Raw genomic sequence first — 22,069 nt, 5'->3', positions numbered from 1 at the left:
GGAACAAATAATAAACACTTACATAATAGCTGACCATTACTTCAGTTATTAACCAGTCAGATACAAAGGGGCAAGGAAGAACAAACACTTTCATTCACTGAGGCAGCTAGAAACAGACATCATCTTAGAAAGCTGACTTCTAAAGAAACGGTGAGTAGCATATACGGGATGCTTTACATGAGACAACTCCAGTTTTTAGCGTTGTTTGCAAGAGATTCAGCCTGGGCATTTTCGAGTAACGTTAGCCTATAACCACGTGCTTTCTTTTTATTACATTTTGATGTTGCAGTATTTTTTTCTTTCTTTTCTTTCCCAAGTATGCTAGAACAGTGCAGTGTAAACGTTAAGTATCGTTGTTGACATCGCGTTGATTTACAGCTCAGGTCAAGTTCGACTCGTTCTCGGGAATCGGTTCTTTCAAACAGTTCATTTGGACAGGGTTCAAAACAAACTGAGCGGTTCTTACGTCAATAAAGTTAACCTAATCTGTAATAAATAAAAGTATATATTATGTTTTTTTAAATTATTTTTTATTTTTTATTATTACATTTCTTGTAAGTTTATGTGTCCCACGGTTCAATTTGTTGGAGCCAAGATTCCACTCATAAAAAATGTATCTCATCCAAAATTCAACACAATAAACATCTTTTGAATAAGCATTTTTGAAAGTTATAATTTGTAGTAGCTAGAACAAGTTTTTTTTTTTTTTTTATGATTATTTCCGTCACATCAGTCAAATATTTGATGCTCTTACAATTCAAGTACTTTCTTTAATTTTATATTTTATATTAAAATTTTATATTAATTTTTTTGTTTTTTTCAGTACACTCAACACTTTTTGGCTAATTTCAAAACGGATATGTTTGAACTAAACGCTTCAAATAATTGTTCATAACCGCTCCGAATGATTCAGAACGATTCGACTTGAATTAACCGGTTCAACTGATTCGTTGACCATATCTGAATAAAAAGAACGATTCGTTTACCAATCTGACAGCCCTTTTCGATCGAACCTCAGTGACCCCGCGAACGCGTTTTCTAACCTATGTTTCTAACGAGGGGGATCCTCCCCGAACGCCATTGTCTGTGCACGCCACTGTTTCGCAATCACCCACTTGCACAATTCTCCAATATGAAAAGATATAGAAAAAGAAAAACGTAGCACCTCACAATGTAATAACTGCACATTATGAAATACGTACAGTATTACATTATTATTGCAAAAAAGTTCATAATGTAGTAATTTTATTGTTGTCATTTTTATAATTATTTTTGAGTTCATAATTAAATTTTAAAAAAATGAGAAAATTATTACATTATAAACCAAACACGTAATTTTCATTGTAATAGCTTTTAAAACATAAAAAAAAAAACGATTCAGTAGGCCTACATTTTTAAAAAATCGAAAGAAAAAATAAAAAAAATAAAAAAAGACAATTTTATGTAAATAAAAGCAAGTTTTAAACCGGAATGCAACAGATTTAATTTATTATAATATATATATAATATTCATACAATTATTATTATTATAATAATTGTATGAATATTTAAATACAATTATTGTTACATTTCACAGGTAGTTTAAGACTAAGGTAAGGTTAAAACTGTTACAATAATGAAAATATGACATTTTTTGTGAGTTTATAATGTTTTTAATAGTTTTCTTATCATGTAAAAATTGTCACCACATTATGAGCTCAGGATTTTATTACATTTTGAGAAATGATTAGGCTACGTTATGAATATTTTATTTATAATAATAATCTAATACTTATTACGTTATGTGCAGTTTTTACAATATGAGTTGCTACAACATACCCTAGTATTAATATTCCTTTATTATATATTTTATACTGCCATTTGTCTTCATTTAAAATCTTTTGCTTTATTGCATTTTTACAAAAACTTCATACTGTTTTGCCGTGGCTTACAATCATATGAGTTAATGTTTCACTCATGTACTTTATGAGTGGAGCTTTGACCAAATGTGCACTCTACTATTTTTCTTTTGCAGACATGTTCTTGTACATTGTTGGTCTAATAGTCTTGCTCTATGTCTATCGGTGGTTCAGGGAACTGGGAAGAGTTCCCAATAAATCGGAGAAGTTTGTGTATATCACAGGCTGTGACACAGGTTTTGGGAATCTCTTGGCCAGACACCTGGACACAAAGGGTTTCCGTGTCATCGCTGGCTGCTACACGGAGAAGGGAGAGGTTGAGCTGAAGAAGGCCTGCTCCGACAAACTCACAGCACTGCATTTGGATGTCACTGATAATGACAGCATTAAAAAAGTCTCCGAAACCATTAAAACCCTAGTGGGACAGAAGGGTAAGTCACAGAAACAGATGGTACTTTACTTTGACTTTAACCAAAAGTGGTTAAAAATATGGAATTCCCAAAAATTAAAACAGAAAAAACGGAATTTGGGAAAAAATAAAACAGATTTTATAAGGCCCTAAACCTTGGTCCTGCCATCCATGTGATGTTACTTTGTTGCTTTGACACGTACCACCTACCTGAGCACTGTTCATCTTTCATGGAAATGATATTCTCTGGTGGCTTTCAGCAGGATAATGCGCCAGCCACAAAGCAAAAATGGTTCAGGAATAGTATGAGGAGAACAACATCGAGTTTGAGCTGTTGACTTGGCCTCCAAATTCCAAGGTCATAATGTTATGCCTATAAAGAGAAAGCATTGATTTTGATTAATTAAATATCTAATTAATTAACTAATCTAAACTAATTATTGAATTAAATATCAGTAATAATTAGTAAAAATAAATGCATTAATTATTCATGTTCTGTTTTATGTCTTGTTATTGGACTAATGAAATGTCTAATTTTGTCCTACTGAACAGTATATGTTGTGTTTTCTCATAGTGCTCTTTTATAAAGTTATTGGTCAAGTAGTTTCTTCACATTATTTACACAAGACACTTCCTGTCACCAAAGCTGTATTTAGCCATCTCCTTTAGCCTTTTGAAAGAAAACGGATGGATTTTGTAATTTGTTCTCTGTCTGTGTGTGTGTGTGTGTGTGTGTGTGTGTGTGTGTGTGTGTGTGTGTGTGTGTGTGTTTGCAGGTCTGTGGTCTGTGGTCAACAATGCTGGTATCTCTTTCCCAACTGCTCCCAATGACTGGCTGGATATTGAGGACTTCAAACAAATGATCAATGTCAACCTGATCGGGGTTATTGCCGTTACTCTGAGTGTGTTACCGCTCATTAAGAAAGCCAAGGGCAGAGTGGTCAATGTGGCCAGTGTGTTCGGACGGATTAGTACCATGGGAGGGGCGTACTGCATTACTAAGTATGGAGTTGAAGCTTTTAATGACAGTCTAAGGTGAGTATGTCCAGTGACCACAGAATGATTCCTCTGAAGACAAAAAATGATCAGAAGAATTCGGATTCAAATCATTTCTCAGATACAAGCGCAATATGTGGGTGTGGCCTATGGCCAAACACAACAAAACCTGCAATTAATTATCATGATAACTGCAACCATTCGATTTGCAATTGCTGCAAGTGCAAACGTATCCCCAAAATATCAGATAAGACTGCATATATGAGCACTAGCAACCAATCAAAATTCATCAGCTGATAACTTGTACTGTGAATGGCCAGTCATGATTAAAGATAGAAGATTTGAGCAAGGTGTTTAGGTAATAAATTAATCAGAGACTGGGAATCATTTAAAAAAATTCTCTAATATGTACAAATTTAAAGGTGCACCATATAGTATTTTTTCAGTAAAATATCCAAAAACCACTAGGCAGGGTTCGTACGGTCATGAAAAACCTGGAAAAGTCATGGAATTTTAAAATAGCAATTTCCAGGCCTGGAAAAGTTTTGGAAAAATGAAAAAACCTGAAAGGATAAGTCGTGGAAATTTATTTCAAAGTAGCCTATGTATGTAATAGAAGATATGTTTAAGTGATAATATAGGTTAAACAAACTTAGTAAACATACTCGAGACGAGTAGCTATAGCTATATATATTGTAACATGTTCTAAATGTTATTGTGTTTTAGTGGACAAGGAGTTTAATGTTTATGTGACACTGTTCATTTTGGTGTTGTGGACTGTTATCATACTTCATTACCTGTTATTGGAGGTTCGGGTTTAATATGCAAAGAGGCTCCACCCCCTAGGGGTTTTTTGGGGGAAAAAGCGGAAATAAAGGGGAGAGGAGTGCCTCGCTGTTTCAAGTGCGGTTCTCTGTTCAAGTCGGGGTGTGTACGGCGTGGGTTGTGGCCTACAACAGCCCAAATAAACACCCCTTTTCACCAACACGTCTCATTATTGCCGGAGAACGTTACAACTGGTGTCAGAAGTAAAAACGATCGCAGACAGCTGGAGATAAAGTGTCTGATTTGAGTCCTGATTGTGCGTGCGTGATTCAAGCAGCTGATCTTCCGCGGGTAAGAATGGATAATACCGTGCGCATTAAGATGGAGGAAGATGACGGTTATGATGGGGCAGCAAATACGTTTGGTGGGCACACCGCGTCTGTAACCAGTCACTTTAAGGCGAATTTGGTGAAGAAAGAGCCGGGTGAAGCCACTGATGCAGGCCAGAAAGCGAGCCGCCATTATCCGCCGCTGCCGAGCGGCATCGGCCGCCATTGCCCGCCGCTGTCGAACGTCATGACGTCAGACGCCGACGCGTTGTTCTCGCGTGAAGCGAGGGGTCAAAAGGTAAACAACAATGGCGGCGGCCATGAATCGAATATGCCGGTTGGAATAAAAACACCTAAATACTCTGGCAAATCGGATTGGGAGGCTTTTCATGCCCAATTTGAGCTATTAGCTCATGCATATGGCTGGTCAGAAGAACAGAAAGCCCTTCAGCTCGCTCTTTGCTTAACAGATGATGCACTCTCATGTTTGTTGCTGCTTGACACTAGTGAAAGAGCTGATTATGATGCATTGGTTGGTGCATTGAGACGCCGCTTTGGACAATGTTTCCGATCTGAGCTTCTCAGGTCCGAGTTGCACAGCCGTCAAAGAATTCCAGGAGAACCACTGCGGGCTCTGGCCAATGATATTGAATCTCTAGCAAGGCGAGCTTATGCACATATTCCACCATCAGTGCAAAGCGAGTTGGCCCGTGATCAGTTCATCAGAGCTCTTTCTCCAGCAGAACTGCGCATACATACACAGCTGGCACGCCCACGTGATTTGGCTGAAGCCTTAGAGTTGGCGCTGGAGAGGGAAATGGCGGTTGAAGCAGCAATGATGGGGTCAGCACTTGACCCCTCCCCCACCATCAGGGCAATGGGAGGGGGTCAAACAGCTTCACCAAAACCTGAATGGCTGGACGAGATTACAGAGATGATTCGCGGGTTGGCATTGCCTCCTCCCAGACGGCAGACACAGGCCCGACTTTGCTGGGGGTGTGGTCAGCCGGGGCATTTGGTTAAGGAATGCCCTGTGCTAGCTAAGAATTCGGGAAACAGGAAGGGGGCGCAGTAGGCGGGACGCTGCAGACCCCCAAGCCCTTGTCCCGCTCAGTGCCAGTGCAAGCAGACAGGCCAACTATAAACAACGGGACGAATGAACTAGGGGTGGTGGTAGTAGGAAGGACAGCTATTTCAGATTTTTGCCATATTCCTATTGGTATTGAGGGAGTTGAGTGCACTGCCCTGGTAGACACAGGGTCTACAGTGACTGTGGCTCGTCCGGAGGTGGTGCCAGAGGGAACACAGCTGGAGAACACAACAGTTCAGCTGCGCACAGTGACGGGGGAGCTGGCACCAATGAAAGGGAAGGGGCTGTTGACACTGACTGTCGGGGGGGTGAGCGTGCAGCATCCTGTGTGGATAGCTAATGTGCAGGACAGTTGTATCCTGGGTCTGGACTTTTTGAGGGACCATGGCTGTCAGTTGGACCTGTCTAAGGCCACGTTGAGTTTCGGTAATGGTCAGGTGGTTAGGATGAGGCCTCCAGGAACTCGTCACACAGATGGGCCGACTGTTGGTTCTTGGGCATGTCACTTAGATGACGGGGACAGCTCAAGCTACACAGTACCACCCAGTGAGTCCCAACAAGAGCCCCCGTTACAGTGCACCTGGCCTAGCACTGCTCCGGGAAGAGAGGGGGAGACAATGGGGGTGCTACGGGAAATAATGCAGAGGAGCTCCGGCGGCTTGGACAAGCAGCAACAAGAACAGTTGTGGGAGCTGCTAGTGGAGTTCCAGGACTGTTTTGCCTGTGATGAAGGGGACCTGGGTCAGACTTCCCTGGTACAACACCATATCGACACAGGCGATGCAGCGCCCATACGTCAGCGACCAAGACGCATGCCCTTAGGACGGCAGGAGGCTGCGGAGCAGGCTTTAGTGACGATGCAGCGCGCCGGTATAATAGAACCTTCTGAAAGCCCCTGGGCATCCCCAGTAGTCATGGTCCCGAAGAAGGGGGGGGAGTGGCGCTTTTGTGTCGATTACAGGAGGCTCAATGCAGTGACACGGAAAGACTCGTACCCTCTTCCACGTGTGGATGAATGTTTGGATCATGTGGCTGGGTCTTGCTGGTTTTCATCATTGGACTTGAGAAGTGGGTATTGGCAAGTGCCACTGACACCGGAGGCCAGACCCAAGACGGCTTTTTGCACGGGTAGGGGGCTGTGGCAATTTAAAGTTCTCTGTTTTGGTCTTTGCAATGCCCCTGCCACATTTGAGCGCTTAATGGAGAGAGTACTTGAAGGCATTCCGCAGCAGCAGTGTCTGGTGTTTTTGGATGACATACTGGCACATGGGAGCTCTTTCAATTCAGCTGTTACAGCCTTGAAGGCAGTGCTGGAGAAAATTAGAGCAGCAGGTCTGAAGTTACATCCCAATAAATGCCGGCTGTTGAGCAGGCAGGTGACCTTCTTGGGGCATCACATAGGCAGTGAGGGAATTGGCACTGCTGAAGACAAGGTGACAGCCGTACGGGAGTGGCCTGTTCCGGTGAGCCAAAGAGAGCTAAAAAGCTTCCTGGGTTTAGCGTCATATTACAGGAAGTTTGTACAGGGCTTTTCCTGTATTGCTGCTCCCTTGTACAAACTCCTACAGAAAGATCAGTGCTTTGTCTGGTCAGAGGGCTGTCAAAAAGCTTTTGATACTCTGAGACAGGCCCTGGTGTGCGCGCCCATTCTGGCACCTCCTGACCCCCACCTGCCCTTCGTTCTGGACACTGACGCGAGTGGGGATGGAATAGGTGCAGTCTTGTCCCAGGTGTACCCAGATGGGGAAAGAGTAGTGGCCTATTTCAGCAAGGTGCTCAGTAAAGCTGAGAAGAGATATTGTGTCACACGACGAGAGCTGTTAGCCGCTGTCTCCGCCATCAGACATTTCAAGTACTATTTATGCGGTCGGCATTTCATCATACGCTCCGACCATGCCTCCTTACAGTGGCTGATGACGTTCAAGGAGCCAGAGGGCCAGGTGGCTCGTTGGCTCGAGCAATTGCAGAGTTACGAGTTCACTGTGACACATCGTGCGGGGGAACGGCATGGTAATGCAGACGCCCTGTCGAGACGGCCATGTAGTACGCAGGGATGCAAGTATTGTGAGCGCAGAGAAGCCCGGGAGCTGGAACTTAGCCAGAAAATCGACTTGGTCTGCAGGGAGCTGCAAGAGGTGGATGTCACTTTATGGGCAGAGAATCAGAGGCGGGACCCGGACCTGCAGCCTGTGATGCTGTGGGTAGAGGCACAGCAGCGACCACCCTGGGAGGAGGTAGCAGCCCTCTCCCCATTCACCAAGGGATTGTGGGCCAAGTTCAGATGCTTGCGGCTAATGGAGGGGGTTCTCCAGCGAGCATGGGTGGTGCCAGCAACCGGAGAAAAGAGATGGCAAGTAGTGGTTCCTGGGGACATGCAAGAGACAGTGTTGACGGCCATGCATGGCTCTGCAGGATCTGGCCATTTTGGGGTGACAAAGACACTTCGACGTCTGCGTCAGAGCTTCTATTGGGGACGGCTGAGGCGTGATGTGGAGGACTTTTGCAGGCGCTGTGATCTTTGTACAGCACGCAAAGGGCCACAGGGTCAGTCCAGGGCCCAGCTACAGCAGTTTCCAGTGGGGGAGCCAATGCAGCGTGTGGGGGTAGACATCATGGGTCCATTTCCTCGCACCACGCAGGGGAATCGCTTTGTTTTGGCTGCAATGGATTATTTTACTAAATGGCCTGAGGCCTTTGCACTGCCTGACCAGGAGGCTGTGACTGTTGCCAATGCTTTGGTGGAGGGCATGTTTAGTAGGTTTGGGGTTCCCCAGAGTATCCATAGTGACCAAGGTAGAAACTTTGAGTCCAAAGTATTCACTTCCATGTGTGAGCGGCTAGGAATCAACAAGACCCGCACCACCCCACTCCACCCTCAAAGTGACGGGCTCGTAGAACGATTCAACAGGACACTAGCTGAGCAGTTGTCCATCTTAACATCCACTCATCAACATGATTGGGACACTCATCTGTCGCTGGTATTGATGGCATGTCGCTCTGCTATTCAGGACTCTACCTCATGCACTCCGGCCCTGCTTATGTTGGGTAGGGAGATTAGGACGCCTGCAGAGTTGGCCTTTGGTCGGCCCCCAGATGCTCCACCTGTTCACGCAGGACCTGAATATGCGAGACAGCTCCAAGATCGTTTGGACTCCGCCCATGCATATGCCAGAAGGCAGTTGGTGACTGCTGGGGTGAGGCAAAAGAGAGCTTATGACATGCATGCCCGGGGGCGTGACTTTGGGGTGGGAGAGCTAGTCTGGGTTTACAGCCCAGTGAGGAAGAGAGGGAGGTGTCCGAAACTGGATAGCCACTGGGTGGGACCATGCCCAATATTGGAAAAGCTGGGGGAGGTTGTATATCGGGTGCAGTTGCCTCCTCGGGGGCGCAAAGTGGTGCTGCATCGGGATAGGCTGGCCCCTTACCGGGGTGCTGCATCACCGCTGGCCAGCACAGTGCTTCCTCCACAAAACGCTGAAACCCCGAAGGGGCCAGAGGGGGTAACCGATGTAGCAGAGATGGCCAGTGGTGGCCAGCAAGTGACACTGTTAACTGACACCCCTCTGGGCAAGTCTTCGAGGGGCTCTGAGGAATCAGTACCTGGAGGCCAAGGTCACACGCTCCTCAGGGGGCGTCCAAAGAGAAGGAGGAGAACCCCAGTCAAGTTTAGAGACTTTGTCCTCGAGGTCGAGGACTTCAGTAGAAGGAGGGTAGTGTAACATGTTCTAAATGTTATTGTGTTTTAGTGGACAAGGAGTTTAATGTTTATGTGACACTGTTCATTTTGGTGTTGTGGACTGTTATCATACTTCATTACCTGTTATTGGAGGTTCGGGTTTAATATGCAAAGAGGCTCCACCCCCTAGGGGTTTTTTGGGGGAAAAAGCGGAAATAAAGGGGAGAGGAGTGCCTCGCTGTTTCAAGTGCGGTTCTCTGTTCAAGTCGGGGTGTGTACGGCGTGGGTTGTGGCCTACAACAGCCCAAATAAACACCCCTTTTCACCAACACGTCTCATTATTGCCGGAGAACGTTACAATATATATATATATATATATATATATATATATATATATATATATATATATATATATATATAGCCGTATACGGCGTTCCTTCGATCCACCCGACTGCTGCATTCTGTCAGATTTCCTTTTGTAGCGTTGAGCATTACAACCAATCACACGCGTTTCTGTCGACCATGATGGCCAATCAGAAGCGTTCAGATTAGTCATCGCTGAAACCAAGCGTTGTGTTCAGTGCGCGCGCACTGTCTGAATTCTGACTGAAACTCGCCTCACGAAATCTCCTGTCATCATAAACAACAAAGTCCAGATTAGATGTAAGAGATGAATGTCGCAGTATCGTCATCTTGAGTGATTTTAGCGAGAGTGTTTGTGAGAGCGTTTTTAAACTCGCGCTAGACCCAAGTTATGGATAGACTCCCAATCGGTCACAGTCTCTGCTCCCTTTCTGTATAACGTTAGTTTATTCTGGTTAATATAATTTATTCATCTCGCTAGTAAGATCATATGAATTTTCTAATGCATAAAAAGCATTAATATAACTCGTAAAGGTTGTAAGATTCCGTTATCTGTGTAGTCAGAATAGCCTATATGACGTGTAGTTTCCCCAAACACAAAAAAACATTTTATGTATCTATTAATCGACGACATTAATACTCATTATTAAAATATCAAGAGCATTACCTGACAATAATGACTGTGTAAAGAGTTCATTCATTTTTATCATTTGGTTAACATTAAACAGTCTGTAAATAAACATTTATGCTATTTCAGATTTCAGTCTTTTGTTAATGATAACATTTTATTGATAACAGTCTATATAGTATTCTGATTGATTTAAGTAATTGTTTAATTTAAGTATTTGACAAATGACAACACAGGTAATCATTTAAAATTGTAGCCTACTTATATATGCTCCTGGAAATCAATTGCAAGGAGCCCCTTAATGGAAAATGTAATTTCTGACCCTTGCATGGGGGAACGTCTGGCATTTTTAGTTTGTAACATTATAGACCTAGGTGTAAATTACAGACATTTTAAATAAAAATTCAGCTAGGGACGATGATTTGCAATGATTGATGGGTTTCCAATGAGATGGAGGCAAAGCTGTTTTAAAATCTTTTAAAATTCTCATCTTATTAAATTTTGTATTCCAAAAGTTTTTCTCTGGCACTCCTGCCACCTTTTAAAGTTACTGTCAGGGTTACTGAACACTTATTTAACATTGTCGCCTCCCATTGATGCGTGTTAAAGGGAAAGTTCACCCAAAAATGTGATGTTTATCTGCTTACCCCCAGTGCATCCAACATGTAGGTGTGTGTTTCTTCAGTAGAACACAAATTAAGATTTTTAACTCAACCGTTGCTGTGTCGGTCATTTAATCATGTGGATAGGTAACAATTCTATAAAAGAGCAAAAAAAATAAATAAACATGCTTAGACAACATGCACACAGAGCTCTGTGGCTCATGACGACACACTGATATCTTGTGTCAGACTGATTTTTTTTCTAACCATATTTTGTATTAAACCACATAGCTTGTCGTTAATTAATTAGTTAAAGATATGCTGTGATTTGACATTTAAACATGGATTTTTCTTATTTTACATGTATACACAGATGTTTCATGGAAGCTTAGGTCATGAATATTTGTCTAAAAGTCATGGAAAAGTCATGGAAATTTATTGTTAAAAATGTGTATGAACCCTGACTAGGCTAGTGTTGTATATTTAGTTCGGTTGAGTCTATATCCCAAATGTTTCCAATTATTTGTAAATTGTGAGAAAATTGCTATTATAACCAAGGAGCCGGGACGTCTGAGGGAGTTGCCTGTCATTTGCGTCATATCTGCGTTACTCTCGGTTTCTGTTTTTTTTTCTGCAGAAGCGCTTTACTCTTAGCAGTGTGAACAAGTGTCACAGCAGCCGCTGAGCGAACGCACAGAGTAACGTCATAACATCCTTTTGAATACACTCAAATGTATCTGATATGATAAACAGAGCTGCATTACCTCATACTCATGACCGGAAAAGCAGAAATGGTGCCGGCAACTGTCTCCCGTATTCATACTACAGTAACGTTAATAACCCCATCCATTGATATAATTTCTGCCCGAGTCTTTTCCACCGGCTGTGAGGTGAAGACCACATGTCCCAAGATTATGCCCTCAAATTTGGCATCAAACTACGCCTTTGTTTTGAATAGGCGGCATCTAGTGGACGGAAAACGTACATAGTGTAGCTTTAACTATTGCTGTGTCCCAATTTGCGTACTTATACTACATCCTAAAAGTATGTACTCTTTTTGTGAAGAAAAAGTACATACTTTGAGTGTGTAGCAGAAAAGTATGTGTATCAGAAAAGTATGCAAGCTTTGGGACATACTACTTCATCATCTTTAACGGACTCTGTCGCTTCGTTACGTGCGTCCCATCACCTGTCAATCATCGTCACAGTTCAAATCCTCCACATTCAGTTTCATTTCCTACCGTGTCAGAGAAATGTAGCAGCACGTTGATCTGCCATGTGTGGGTCTTTAATGCAGAGACTCTCCTCATGTGTTTGCAGTTTAAATATAACGTTTATAAAAATAACGTTTCATTACAAAAGTTCACAATGATGCTGCAGGTGAAATATAATGTGGACAACACTGAATAAATATATTTTCGTCAGGTTAAACACTGATAATTGATCACTCAAACCTTTATCTAAACCTCTCTACTTAACCGTAGGACTCGCACATCCGGCATGTTTGTAGTTTTTTAACACTTTTTATCTGCGTATGTAGTTGTGATTAAATCCACGTCCAACTGGCAATGGGTTGTGGGCAATATCAGCCGTTAAGAGTCGATCCGCACTTCAAATTCGGACCAGAAATAGTAAACCAGGCGGGTATCTTTGGAATACTCTTTTCAGCATACTACGACTTGGGACATACTAATTCTATTTTCGAATACTATTTAGTATGGATAGAATGCGAAATTGGGACGCAGGGTTAGTTGAACCAACAATATTCCCAGAATGTATTATTTATTTTTTAGTAACTGTAGTTATGCTGCTGACTTTATTCAATGTGTTTTTCTTTGTTCTGCAGGAGGAACATGGCACCGTTTGGAGTGAAGGTTTTATGCATTGAGCCTGGATTCTTCAAAACAACCGTGACCGACTACAGTATCGTTGAGAGTCATTTGCACAGATTATGGAACAAGTTGCCTCAGGAGGTGAAGGATGAGTACGGCAGTGATTTCCTGGACAGAAGTAAGTTCAAATCCAATAACCAGTTTCAAATCGGAGCAAATAATGGTCACACTCTCTAACTACTAGTTATAAAGGTTATAACTATAGTAATTGTGTTTGTAGCAAATCTGGTGGCTAAGGAAAAGATTGAGAAGATTGTGGATCCAGATCTGATGAAGGTGGTGAGCTGTATGGAGCATGCTGTGGCTGCAGTCCATCCTCGCACCAGATATTCTCCAGGATGGGATGCCAAGTTCCTTTGGCTGCCTCTCTCCTACATGCCAACCTTCATCTCGGATGCTTTCGTCTTAAAAAATGGCGTTAAGCCTAAAGTTTCAGTTCTGTAAGCAAGCTACACTCATGCAGTGTACTGAGACATGATTTAGCACTTTATATTATACAAATATACATACATTAATAAATACTTAATTTTTAAAATATTGATTTTAAATAAAAAAACATTTTAAATAGTTTTCTCTAACGTGTGTTCTGATTTAGATTTTTCATTAAAGTTTTGCTAGATCACTAAGAAATGTTTCTTCTTGTAATTTTACATTTCAAAAGTCTTATATTTTTTCCCCGTGTACCTATCCTTTTTCCCAGTGTGAATATCCTCTAATTATCTCCAAAATAAAACTTTCTGGAGTAAATATGAAACCAATGACATGATTACGTGTAACCAGCCCAACTTTACACACAGTGGGTAGGATTCAAATCGGCGTGGTAGGCTTAACAAGGGCGCTAAATACTGCAGCTGTTAGCGTCAGTCGCTAGCGTACCTCTTGAAGCCAGGGGAGTAAAGTGTACACGCACAGCTCAAGCGGCAACCTCCCCCAGTTGATGCGATTAATGACTCGCCCTAATGCCGTTCCACACCCGTTAGGCCTCCGTTCATCTTCAGAACACAGTTTAAGATATTTAATATTTTAGTCCCAGAGCACATGCAGTCTATGCACACTTTACTGTCCATGTCCAGAAAGGGAATAAAAACATCATCAAAGTAGTCCATATGAGACATCAGTTGGTTCATTAGAATCTCTTGAAGCATCGAAAATACATTTTGGTCCAAAAATAACAAAAACTACGACTTTATTCAGCATTGTCTTCTCTTCCGTGTTTCTCAAATAAAGATTCAAACGGTTCATGAATCAGTGAATCAATAAATGATTCGGTCAAACTGCTGAAATCAAGTGATATTGGCGATCTGAATCATTGATCGATTCACTGATTCATGGCCGCTTGAATCTTTTTTTGAGGAACATGGAAGAGAAGACAATGCTGAATAAAGTCGTAGTTTTTGTTATTTTTGGACCAAAATGTATTTTCGATGCTTCAAGAGATTATAACTAACCAACTGATGTCACATATGGACTACTTTGATGTTTTTATTCCCTTTCTGGACATGGACAGTAAAGTGTGCATAGACTGCACATGCTCTGGGACTAAATTATAAAATATCTTAAACTGTATTCTGAAGATGAACGGAGGTCTTACAGGTGAGGAACGACATTAGGGTGAGTCATTAATGACATCAATTTCATTTTTGGGTGAACTAACCCTTTAAAGTCAATACAGAAATCACTTAAACTGCAATTCTTCGACTGGCCACTAGGCACAGGCTCCAGAGGGGAGCAGAATCTCATTGAGCCCCATGTTAAAATGCCCAACTTTACAGCAGAAAAAAAACATGTTTACAGCCTGGTACAAATTGTGTGTCAAGTTGCTTTCAGTTAGAACAGCTCAAACATGCATTTTAGTCTGGGACTAGTTTAAGACTTGTCTGTGAAACAGGCCTTAAGTGTGTAATTTAACATATTTAACTATCGCAGGTTTGCATAATATTCTAATATCTGCATTTTACTGTTTTTATTCATTTTGAAGAATACGAAATCTGTTTTTGTGCAAGTGAGGTGAGTACATGTTCACATGTAGTCTTATAATAACCATCATGTTTACACAAACACCTCTGCACTTGCTCGATTTCTCTCAATATGGGGGCAGGAGAGCTGTCAATAAATGAGAAAATGAAGTTGCATTACTTATTTGAAAAGTCTGATTACTTAACTCACATTACTTGTTATGTGTTACCCCGCAACACAGGAATGCCCACACAAATCAAAGTTTGAACTTTTAGAAGCTAAACGAGGCCAGAGTTTAATTGCACAATCTGGGTGACGTTTGCTGAGTGTGTTGTGCACGTTCACGAGAGACCTTTGACTCTCTAGTCAGTTTGCGGCCCCTGAGCTCTTCAGTGGCATCAGGACGGGAGTGAAGAAACAAAAGATCTACCAGTTTTCACACTCGAGGAGTATTGACGACTGCACTAGACATGGTACGTCAGTCTATTCTGAGCACAATCACGTAACTTGTGTCTTTATTTCATAAATGTATACAGCGTAGCAGGGATTAATGTGTGCATGCTTTGTTCATGAATATTTCAGTGTTCAAAGCAATAAATGATTTTTACAATAAATGATTTACATATGAGGGAACATAGTTGGGATGCCACCTAGTGGCTTTTTGAATGATTTGTCTACTATTAGATATTATGTTTTTATCTAGCATTTTAAACAGTTTAGATTGTTTTTAGTTTCTATAGCCTATAGTAAACAAAATTCATGGTCATGAAAAACTTTGAAATAAAAAAAAATGTGAGAAATGGACATGTCTATAGTCGATTGTTCTAGTTCTGTTTTGCTTTAAAAATGTTTATTATTGGCAAGATGTTAATTTCAGTATTTCTTAGGGCAGTGTTTTTGTAATAATAATAAATAATATAATAACTTATATTTAATAAAATACACGTATAATAAAAAATGAATCTACTTGAATAAAAAAAACAAATACATATCTAAAAATAAAAAAATAACATGCACATTTACAATTAAAGTTAGGGGATATACAAATATTTCTGACATTACTGACTGATTTGTGAAAGTGATGTCAATTGCCAATGTTACAGTTTTATTAGCAACAATAAACATTGTAATTTATCCATTAGGCTAAGAACATTTTTTTATGACCCATTATATTTGTTTCATATAACTTGTGAAGAAATACGAGAAAAACTAATCTTAATTCATGGACATGTGTCCATAGGTCTGGCTAGGCCTATTACAGTAAATATGTTCTAGTTATGTTTTGCTTTAAAATATGTTGTTATTGGCTAGATGTTGATTTGTTAGATTCAGTATTTCTCAGTGCAGTGTTTTGTAGGCTACATTTGCCTACTAAGTGTAATAATTAATCTAGTAGCCTAATTGGGGGGAAATGTGGCCTGTCAAATGAAATGAAAATCAGTATAATGATCATATCTAACCATAAACGGCTGGAAAGGTGAGTGTGTATTCAGCACAGGTTCCTCCATCCTCTCCACCGCAGGTGTTCTTCAGCGCTGACACGCTGTGCTGCTGGCTTTCACTGGCCGCTGTAGCGCTCGTCGCCGCGGCGGTCTGGTTCTTCAGAGACTCCGGTCACGTCAACGGCATCCAGGAGAAACACGTCCTGGTGACGGGCTGCGATAGCGGCTTCGGAAACCTCGCGGCGCTGCAGCTCGACCAGCGAGGGTTTCGTGTAATCGCCGCGTGTCTCACCGAACCTGGTGCCTCCAGACTGTGCGCGGCGGCCTCCCCCAGACTGAAGACGCTTCTGCTCAATGTTACCGACAGCGCGAGCATCCAGCGCGCGCTGGAGCGCGTGCGCAGCGAGACCGGGGAGAGAGGTGAGACCGGACAGTTTGGCGGGGGATAGATAGTGTGCCAGCTCGAGTCAAGCACAGCAAGAGATAAAGCCGAAATACAGGCACTTTGACGACCACACAGCCCTCAGACCAACTCATAAATCTGCAACTCCTGGCTGGACAAGCGCTTTTAGTTGACCTGGAGGAGCATCTTCAGCGAAATGCCATTCTCATACCAAAGCTGGGTCATTTATTAGCTTTAATGCACTGACGCGTGCGCACTTTAGTGACCTTTGAAATCATTCAAATATACTCCAGGGTTAATGATAGAAAGCCATATGCTAACGCTGCCTGCACAATTTTGTATTTTTATTAAACTTGTAGCCTACAATACCCCTAAAGTGTAATACAAAGTAGGCCTATGTCAGGATATAATATGTTATATCATTAGGATTAAAAAATAAAATCTATGCATCTACACAACACCCGATTTTTTAAAGCTTCTTCTGTCTTGCGTCAGGTCTGTGGGGTTTAGTCAACAACGCTGGCATCTCGATCCCCGTCGGCCCCACAGATTGGATGCAGCTGGAGGACTTTAAGAAGGTTCTGGACGTAAACCTCATCGGCCTCATCGAGGTGACGCTGAAGTTCCTTCCTCTACTGAAGAAGGCCCGCGGTCGGGTGGTGAACGTGGCCAGCATACTGGGCAGAGTCTCACTCATCGGGGGAGGATATTGTCTCTCTAAATGGGGTGTGGAGGCGTTCTCTGATAGCCTGAGGTATGTCGAGACATGCCAGCAAAACCCTATAATGTATTGCTCTTGTTCTTTATCACACTTTTTTGTTCTTCCAATTTAGAGCTTCAAAAGTACAGGTTTCACAGGTCATCATGGCTTAGATTTATTTATAGGTATTTCAATATAATAAATAGAATCATCTGAATTACTAAAACCAGCTGACAAAATACATTTCTAATTCACCTATTACAAATAGAGCTTCAAAAGTAGACTTTGCATTAAAATATTAATATAACTATTTTAAATTATTTTTTGTGGCCAATTAGAAATATATATATATATATATATATATATATATATATATATATATATATATATATATATATATACTGTTACAAACGCACAGCCACCACCTTCGGACAGACACTCACGCCACGGCCACTCGTTCCCAATCACCCGTATATTGAACACCTGTGCACCATCACCAGTGCCCCATATAAGACACTCCTCTTCCCCACATGCCTTGTCTGGTCTTGCACCAATCTACACCACTTCTACCTACAACTTAACCAAAGCTTACCTGCCCATCTTCCTCATCACCATCTTCGCCCTCATCTTCTTCATCCCCATCGTCATCATCCCCATCATCGTCATCCGTGTGGTCACCGTCTTCGTCATCTGTCTCCATAAAGAAAAGTCTGTTGTCGTTGTGTTTCCATCTGTACGTGTCAAGATTCACCTTTAAGTTCTACCTGTGTCCGTTACCTCTGTTTAATAAACACTGCACACTGCACTAACCATCTGTGTCCTCGTATGTGTCTGACATATACGGTGAGGAAAATAAGTATAAGAACTCTAAGTTTCTTAGCTCCGTCCTTTGGATGAGACGTTAAACCGAGGTCCTGACTCTCTGTGGTCATTAAAAATCCCAGGATGTCTTTCGGAAAAAGAGTAGGGGTCTAACCCCGGCATCATGGCCAAATTTGCCCATTGGCCTCTGTCCATCATGGCCTCCTAATAATCCCCCTCTCCTGATTGGCTTCATCACTATGTCTCCTCTCCACCAATCAGCTGATGTGTGGTGAGCGTTCTGGCGCAATATGGCTGCCGTCGCATCATCCAAGTGGATGCTGCACATTGGTGGTGGTTGAGGAGATTCCCCCTTCAATGTAAAGCGCTTTGAGTGCCTTGAAAAGCGCTATATTAATCGAACGCATTATTATTATTATTATTATTATTATTATTATTATTAAGTAGTTGCTATTTTGCAAGTTCTCCCACTTGGAAATCATGGAGGGGTCTGAAAGTATCATCATAGTTGCATGTCCACTGTAAGAGACATAATCTTAAAAAACAAAAAACAATCCAGAAATCACAATATATGATTTTTTTAACTATTTATTTGTATGATACAGCTGCAAATAAATATTTGAACACCTGTCTATCAGCAAGAATTCTGACCCTCCACGACCTGTTAGTCTGTCTTTAAAATGTCCACCTCCACTCCATTTATTATCCTAAATTAGATGCACTTGTTTGAGGTCATTAGCTGCATAAAGACACCTGTCCACCCCATACAATGGGGAAGGTGGAAGGTTCCCCTGCTTAAACTAGCACATGTCCAGGCCCATCTTAAGTTTGCCAATGACCATTTGGATGATCCAGAGGAGTCATGGGAGAAAGACAGTTATAGCATTGAAGATGGGTCGAGGCTGGGTCTTCCAACATGACAATGACCCGAAGCACACAGCCAATGATTTCTGGATTTTTAAAAATTAGATTATGTCTCTCACAGTGGACATGCACCTAGGATGACAATTTCAGACCCCTCCATGATTTCTAAGTGGGAGAACTTGCAAAATAGCAGGGTGTTCAAATACTTATTTTCCTCACTGTATATCTAATTGGCCACAAAAGTACAGATGTTACAGGGCATGGCTTAATTATTTTTTATTTTCAAATATAGATAAGTATATTTTATGTATTTATTTAAATAACCAAACACAAGGAAATCCCGCGCACTATCAATACCGGCAAAAATCATAAACTTAGATTTCGGATTTTTGCAAGTATTGATAGTGTGCAGGATTTCCTTTTGTTTGGTTATTTAGATTTTTGGATCTGGGTATCCATCGTCCTACGCACCAATCTATTAGTTACAGGTGTGCGATGGTAATTGTGCACTAATGTATTTATTTAAAAAAAAAATTTAAATATAAATATGTATTTGATTTTTGCATTACAAATATAAAAAAAAATAGTAGACTTATTAAAAACAGCCAACAAAATTCATTTCTAATTGACCATAACAACTGTGGTGATTCGTCCTTGTGAGACTCCCATCAATCATTATAAGAACATTTCATAATATTTTAGCTTCAATGAGATTTGAATCTTTACTTCAATGTATAATAATGTCTCTTAAATCCTCTCGCTGTTTTCAGGAGGGATATGAAGCACTTTGGAATGAAGGTAAGTATCATTGAACCAGGCTTCTTTAAAACACAAGTAACAGATTTGAGCCTCATTGAAGATGACCTGAAGAAACGGTGGAACAACCTCCCAGCAGAGGTCAGGGCAACCTACGGAGACTCATACCTGCAGGACTGTGAGTGCTTGAAATGGAGTATCAATGCTGATTTTATTCCATATAGTACTTTATATTTTGGACATATATATCATGATGCATAGTTAAAGGGATAGTTCATGCAAACATTCAAAAACTCTGCTCATCCAACTAAACATGACACTCGACTCAACTGATTTAAATGTCTTTTAGCATTAGTTAACACCTCTATATTCTAATAATACATTTCACACACAAACATATTGGGTAAAATACCCAATGTTTAATATTAAACCATTTTTCTCACAGATACTTTTCATGATTGAATAATTACTCAGCCATCTTCCATAGATGGAACTGTTTTGGGAAAGGGTCTCGTGTGACACTTTTATGTTGGTGTACCGGCTGGAATAATGTGACATTTTTGCATTTCTCTCTTTTTTGTCCTTCAGATATAAAAGTGCAGGCGTTCTCCATGAAGATTCTGGCAAGTAGTGACCTCTCCAAAGTGACGTCATGCATGCAGCATGCACTTTCAGCGCGTTCTCCCCGAACACGCTACGCCGCGGGCTGGGACGCAAAGTTTATCTGGATTCCCCTCTCGTACCTGCCTACTTGTGTAGCAGACGTCTTCTTGAAGTTTCTAATGCCTTCTCTCAAGAAGAACTGAACATACAACAGGCCACTGCAGATCACATGTAGAACGAGCTGCAATTCATTGTTAAAAGATCACGATTTTGGTTCAAACACCCATGCAATCTCATTCCTAAATGACAACGATTAACCGGTGTCTATTGAAGCTTTGACAAAATCACACCAGTTATCATACAGTATAGACTACATGTATGAAACTGCCTTTTAAACTACACTGTTTTTATTTTTTCTGTTACAAATATTCATATTAGAACAGACATACTGAGATAAAAGTTTATAGATATAAACACTGATGTCTACGGAACTGATCTACATATAGCAAATCACTTTTTCAATGTAACTTGGTGCTTTAAATAACCATCACATCATTACATCGTTACACCTGTAGAGTACAAGTGGCTGTTAAAAAGCTATTCGTAATAGAATCATTCATTCGAGAGACTCATTAAAAAACACGCATTCAACCAGTTATGATGAATTAAGTGAAGTCTTTATGGGTGAGTCACTGAATCATTCACTTAAACCGTTTTTAATAAATTCGGATTAATCAAACATTTTAAATAGACTGCAGCAGTTATCATTTTGCCAAAACCTCTAGTAGGCCTACCTGTTTTTTGTTTTTTTTTGTTTTTTTGTCCGTTGAGAATCAAAAAAATGTATTCTTAATTTAACAAGAATTGTGCAAATCCTGTTGTAGCTTAAAAGATCAAGACAATCAGTAACCTTTTTGACTTAATAATATGAAATAGGGGTATTTTTGTCTTTGAAACTGATTATTGTATGCAACATAAATGCAATCAAATAAAGATGTATTTTATATAATGTGGAATTTTTCCATAAATAAGGCTGACTTTTTGCCTGACAAGCCAGACCCACATCAAGATGTTTATCCGAGGGGCGGGATAAACGGTTGTCTTTCAAACTCCCTCTGCACGCGATAGGATAGCGCTACACCAACCAGAGCAACGAAGGTGAAGCAGAGCTCGCTGACAGATTAAACATTCACCGTATCCGGTCGGCTAAACTCCGAACACATCTTCCCTTTTTAAGAATGACTTCAGTGCCGTTCTGTTCTTTTCTCAGAGAAAAGCTTAACTCCAAGTCTTCCAGAATCTCAGTCAAAGCTGATTCGAAAGACCGCCGTTCGCCAGTTTCTGTGTTTACTAGAAGCACGCAAACGCAACTCGGCAGTCGTCATTATGGCCCCGCCCGCCGACTCTAAACATGATGTGATTGGCCCATCCAGATTGTGAGGAATACAGCTCAGAAGGGTATTGAGAGTTCCTAGATGACACTTGCGGGCAGATTAAATTTGCTGCCTAGGGTGCGTCTAGATTTCTAGGCTAGCTGACTTTGGTGTCCAACATAGCAAATCACTTGCTTTTTGTTGTTCAAACGCCTATAGAAACTATTTAATCACATAAAATTACATTTTAAAAACTGTACATGAACTTAGCCTGTCTCATCAGGTCATCTAACTAACCAACAGCAAACAGAACAAAGTCTCTGCCATACTTAATTGTTTTTTTTTTTGATAATCCGTTATTCACATCACAAAACTATTTCACTAGTTCACACTTACATCAAATTAAATAAATTGTATGCGTATTTGGCGTGCTGTCCGGGGGAGGGCTCCGGGCTCGGAATTTGGCCCGAACCCAGAGTAGGCCTACCCTTATTTTTATAAC

The 22,069-nt window shown here is 41.1% G+C and overlaps 3 protein-coding genes across 7 annotated transcripts in view; 2 read left to right on the top strand and 1 right to left on the bottom strand.

Annotated features, from left to right (window-relative positions):
• Positions 1-22,069, bottom strand: part of abcb11a (ATP-binding cassette, sub-family B (MDR/TAP), member 11a) — a 92,928-nt gene that overhangs the window by 70,175 nt on the left and 684 nt on the right. For 3 of the 5 annotated variants that reach the window (XM_067444527.1, XM_067444522.1, XM_067444525.1), the window contains exons 1-2: positions 17,742-18,351; positions 2,518-2,680 (exon numbers count right to left, since the gene is read on the bottom strand). The gene's annotated coding sequence lies outside the window, so the exon portion shown is untranslated. Of the gene's footprint in view, positions 1-2,517; positions 2,681-16,064; positions 16,183-17,741; positions 18,352-22,069 lie in introns of those variants that run through there. The other 2 variants (XM_067444523.1, XM_067444526.1) reach the window with 2 other exon arrangements.
• LOC137075676 (retinol dehydrogenase 7-like) lies at positions 18-13,278 on the top strand. Its single transcript, XM_067444529.1, has 5 exons — positions 18-150; positions 2,015-2,329; positions 3,084-3,342; positions 12,603-12,766; positions 12,869-13,278. Exons 2-5 carry the CDS (start codon positions 2,017-2,019, stop codon positions 13,090-13,092), a joined length of 960 nt encoding a protein of 319 aa, XP_067300630.1. The 5' UTR covers positions 18-150; positions 2,015-2,016; the 3' UTR covers positions 13,093-13,278.
• On the top strand, positions 13,934-21,203 carry rdh1 (retinol dehydrogenase 1). The gene is made up of 5 exons (XM_067444528.1): positions 13,934-15,077; positions 16,127-16,466; positions 16,945-17,203; positions 19,606-19,769; positions 20,180-21,203. Exons 1-5 carry the CDS (start codon positions 15,075-15,077, stop codon positions 20,395-20,397), a joined length of 984 nt encoding a protein of 327 aa, XP_067300629.1. The 5' UTR covers positions 13,934-15,074; the 3' UTR covers positions 20,398-21,203.

Source organism: Pseudorasbora parva, chromosome 5 (genome assembly GCF_024679245.1).
Source record: "Pseudorasbora parva isolate DD20220531a chromosome 5, ASM2467924v1, whole genome shotgun sequence".
NCBI lineage: Eukaryota > Metazoa > Chordata > Actinopteri > Cypriniformes > Gobionidae > Pseudorasbora > Pseudorasbora parva.
This window is presented reverse-complemented; position numbering and strand designations above follow the sequence as displayed.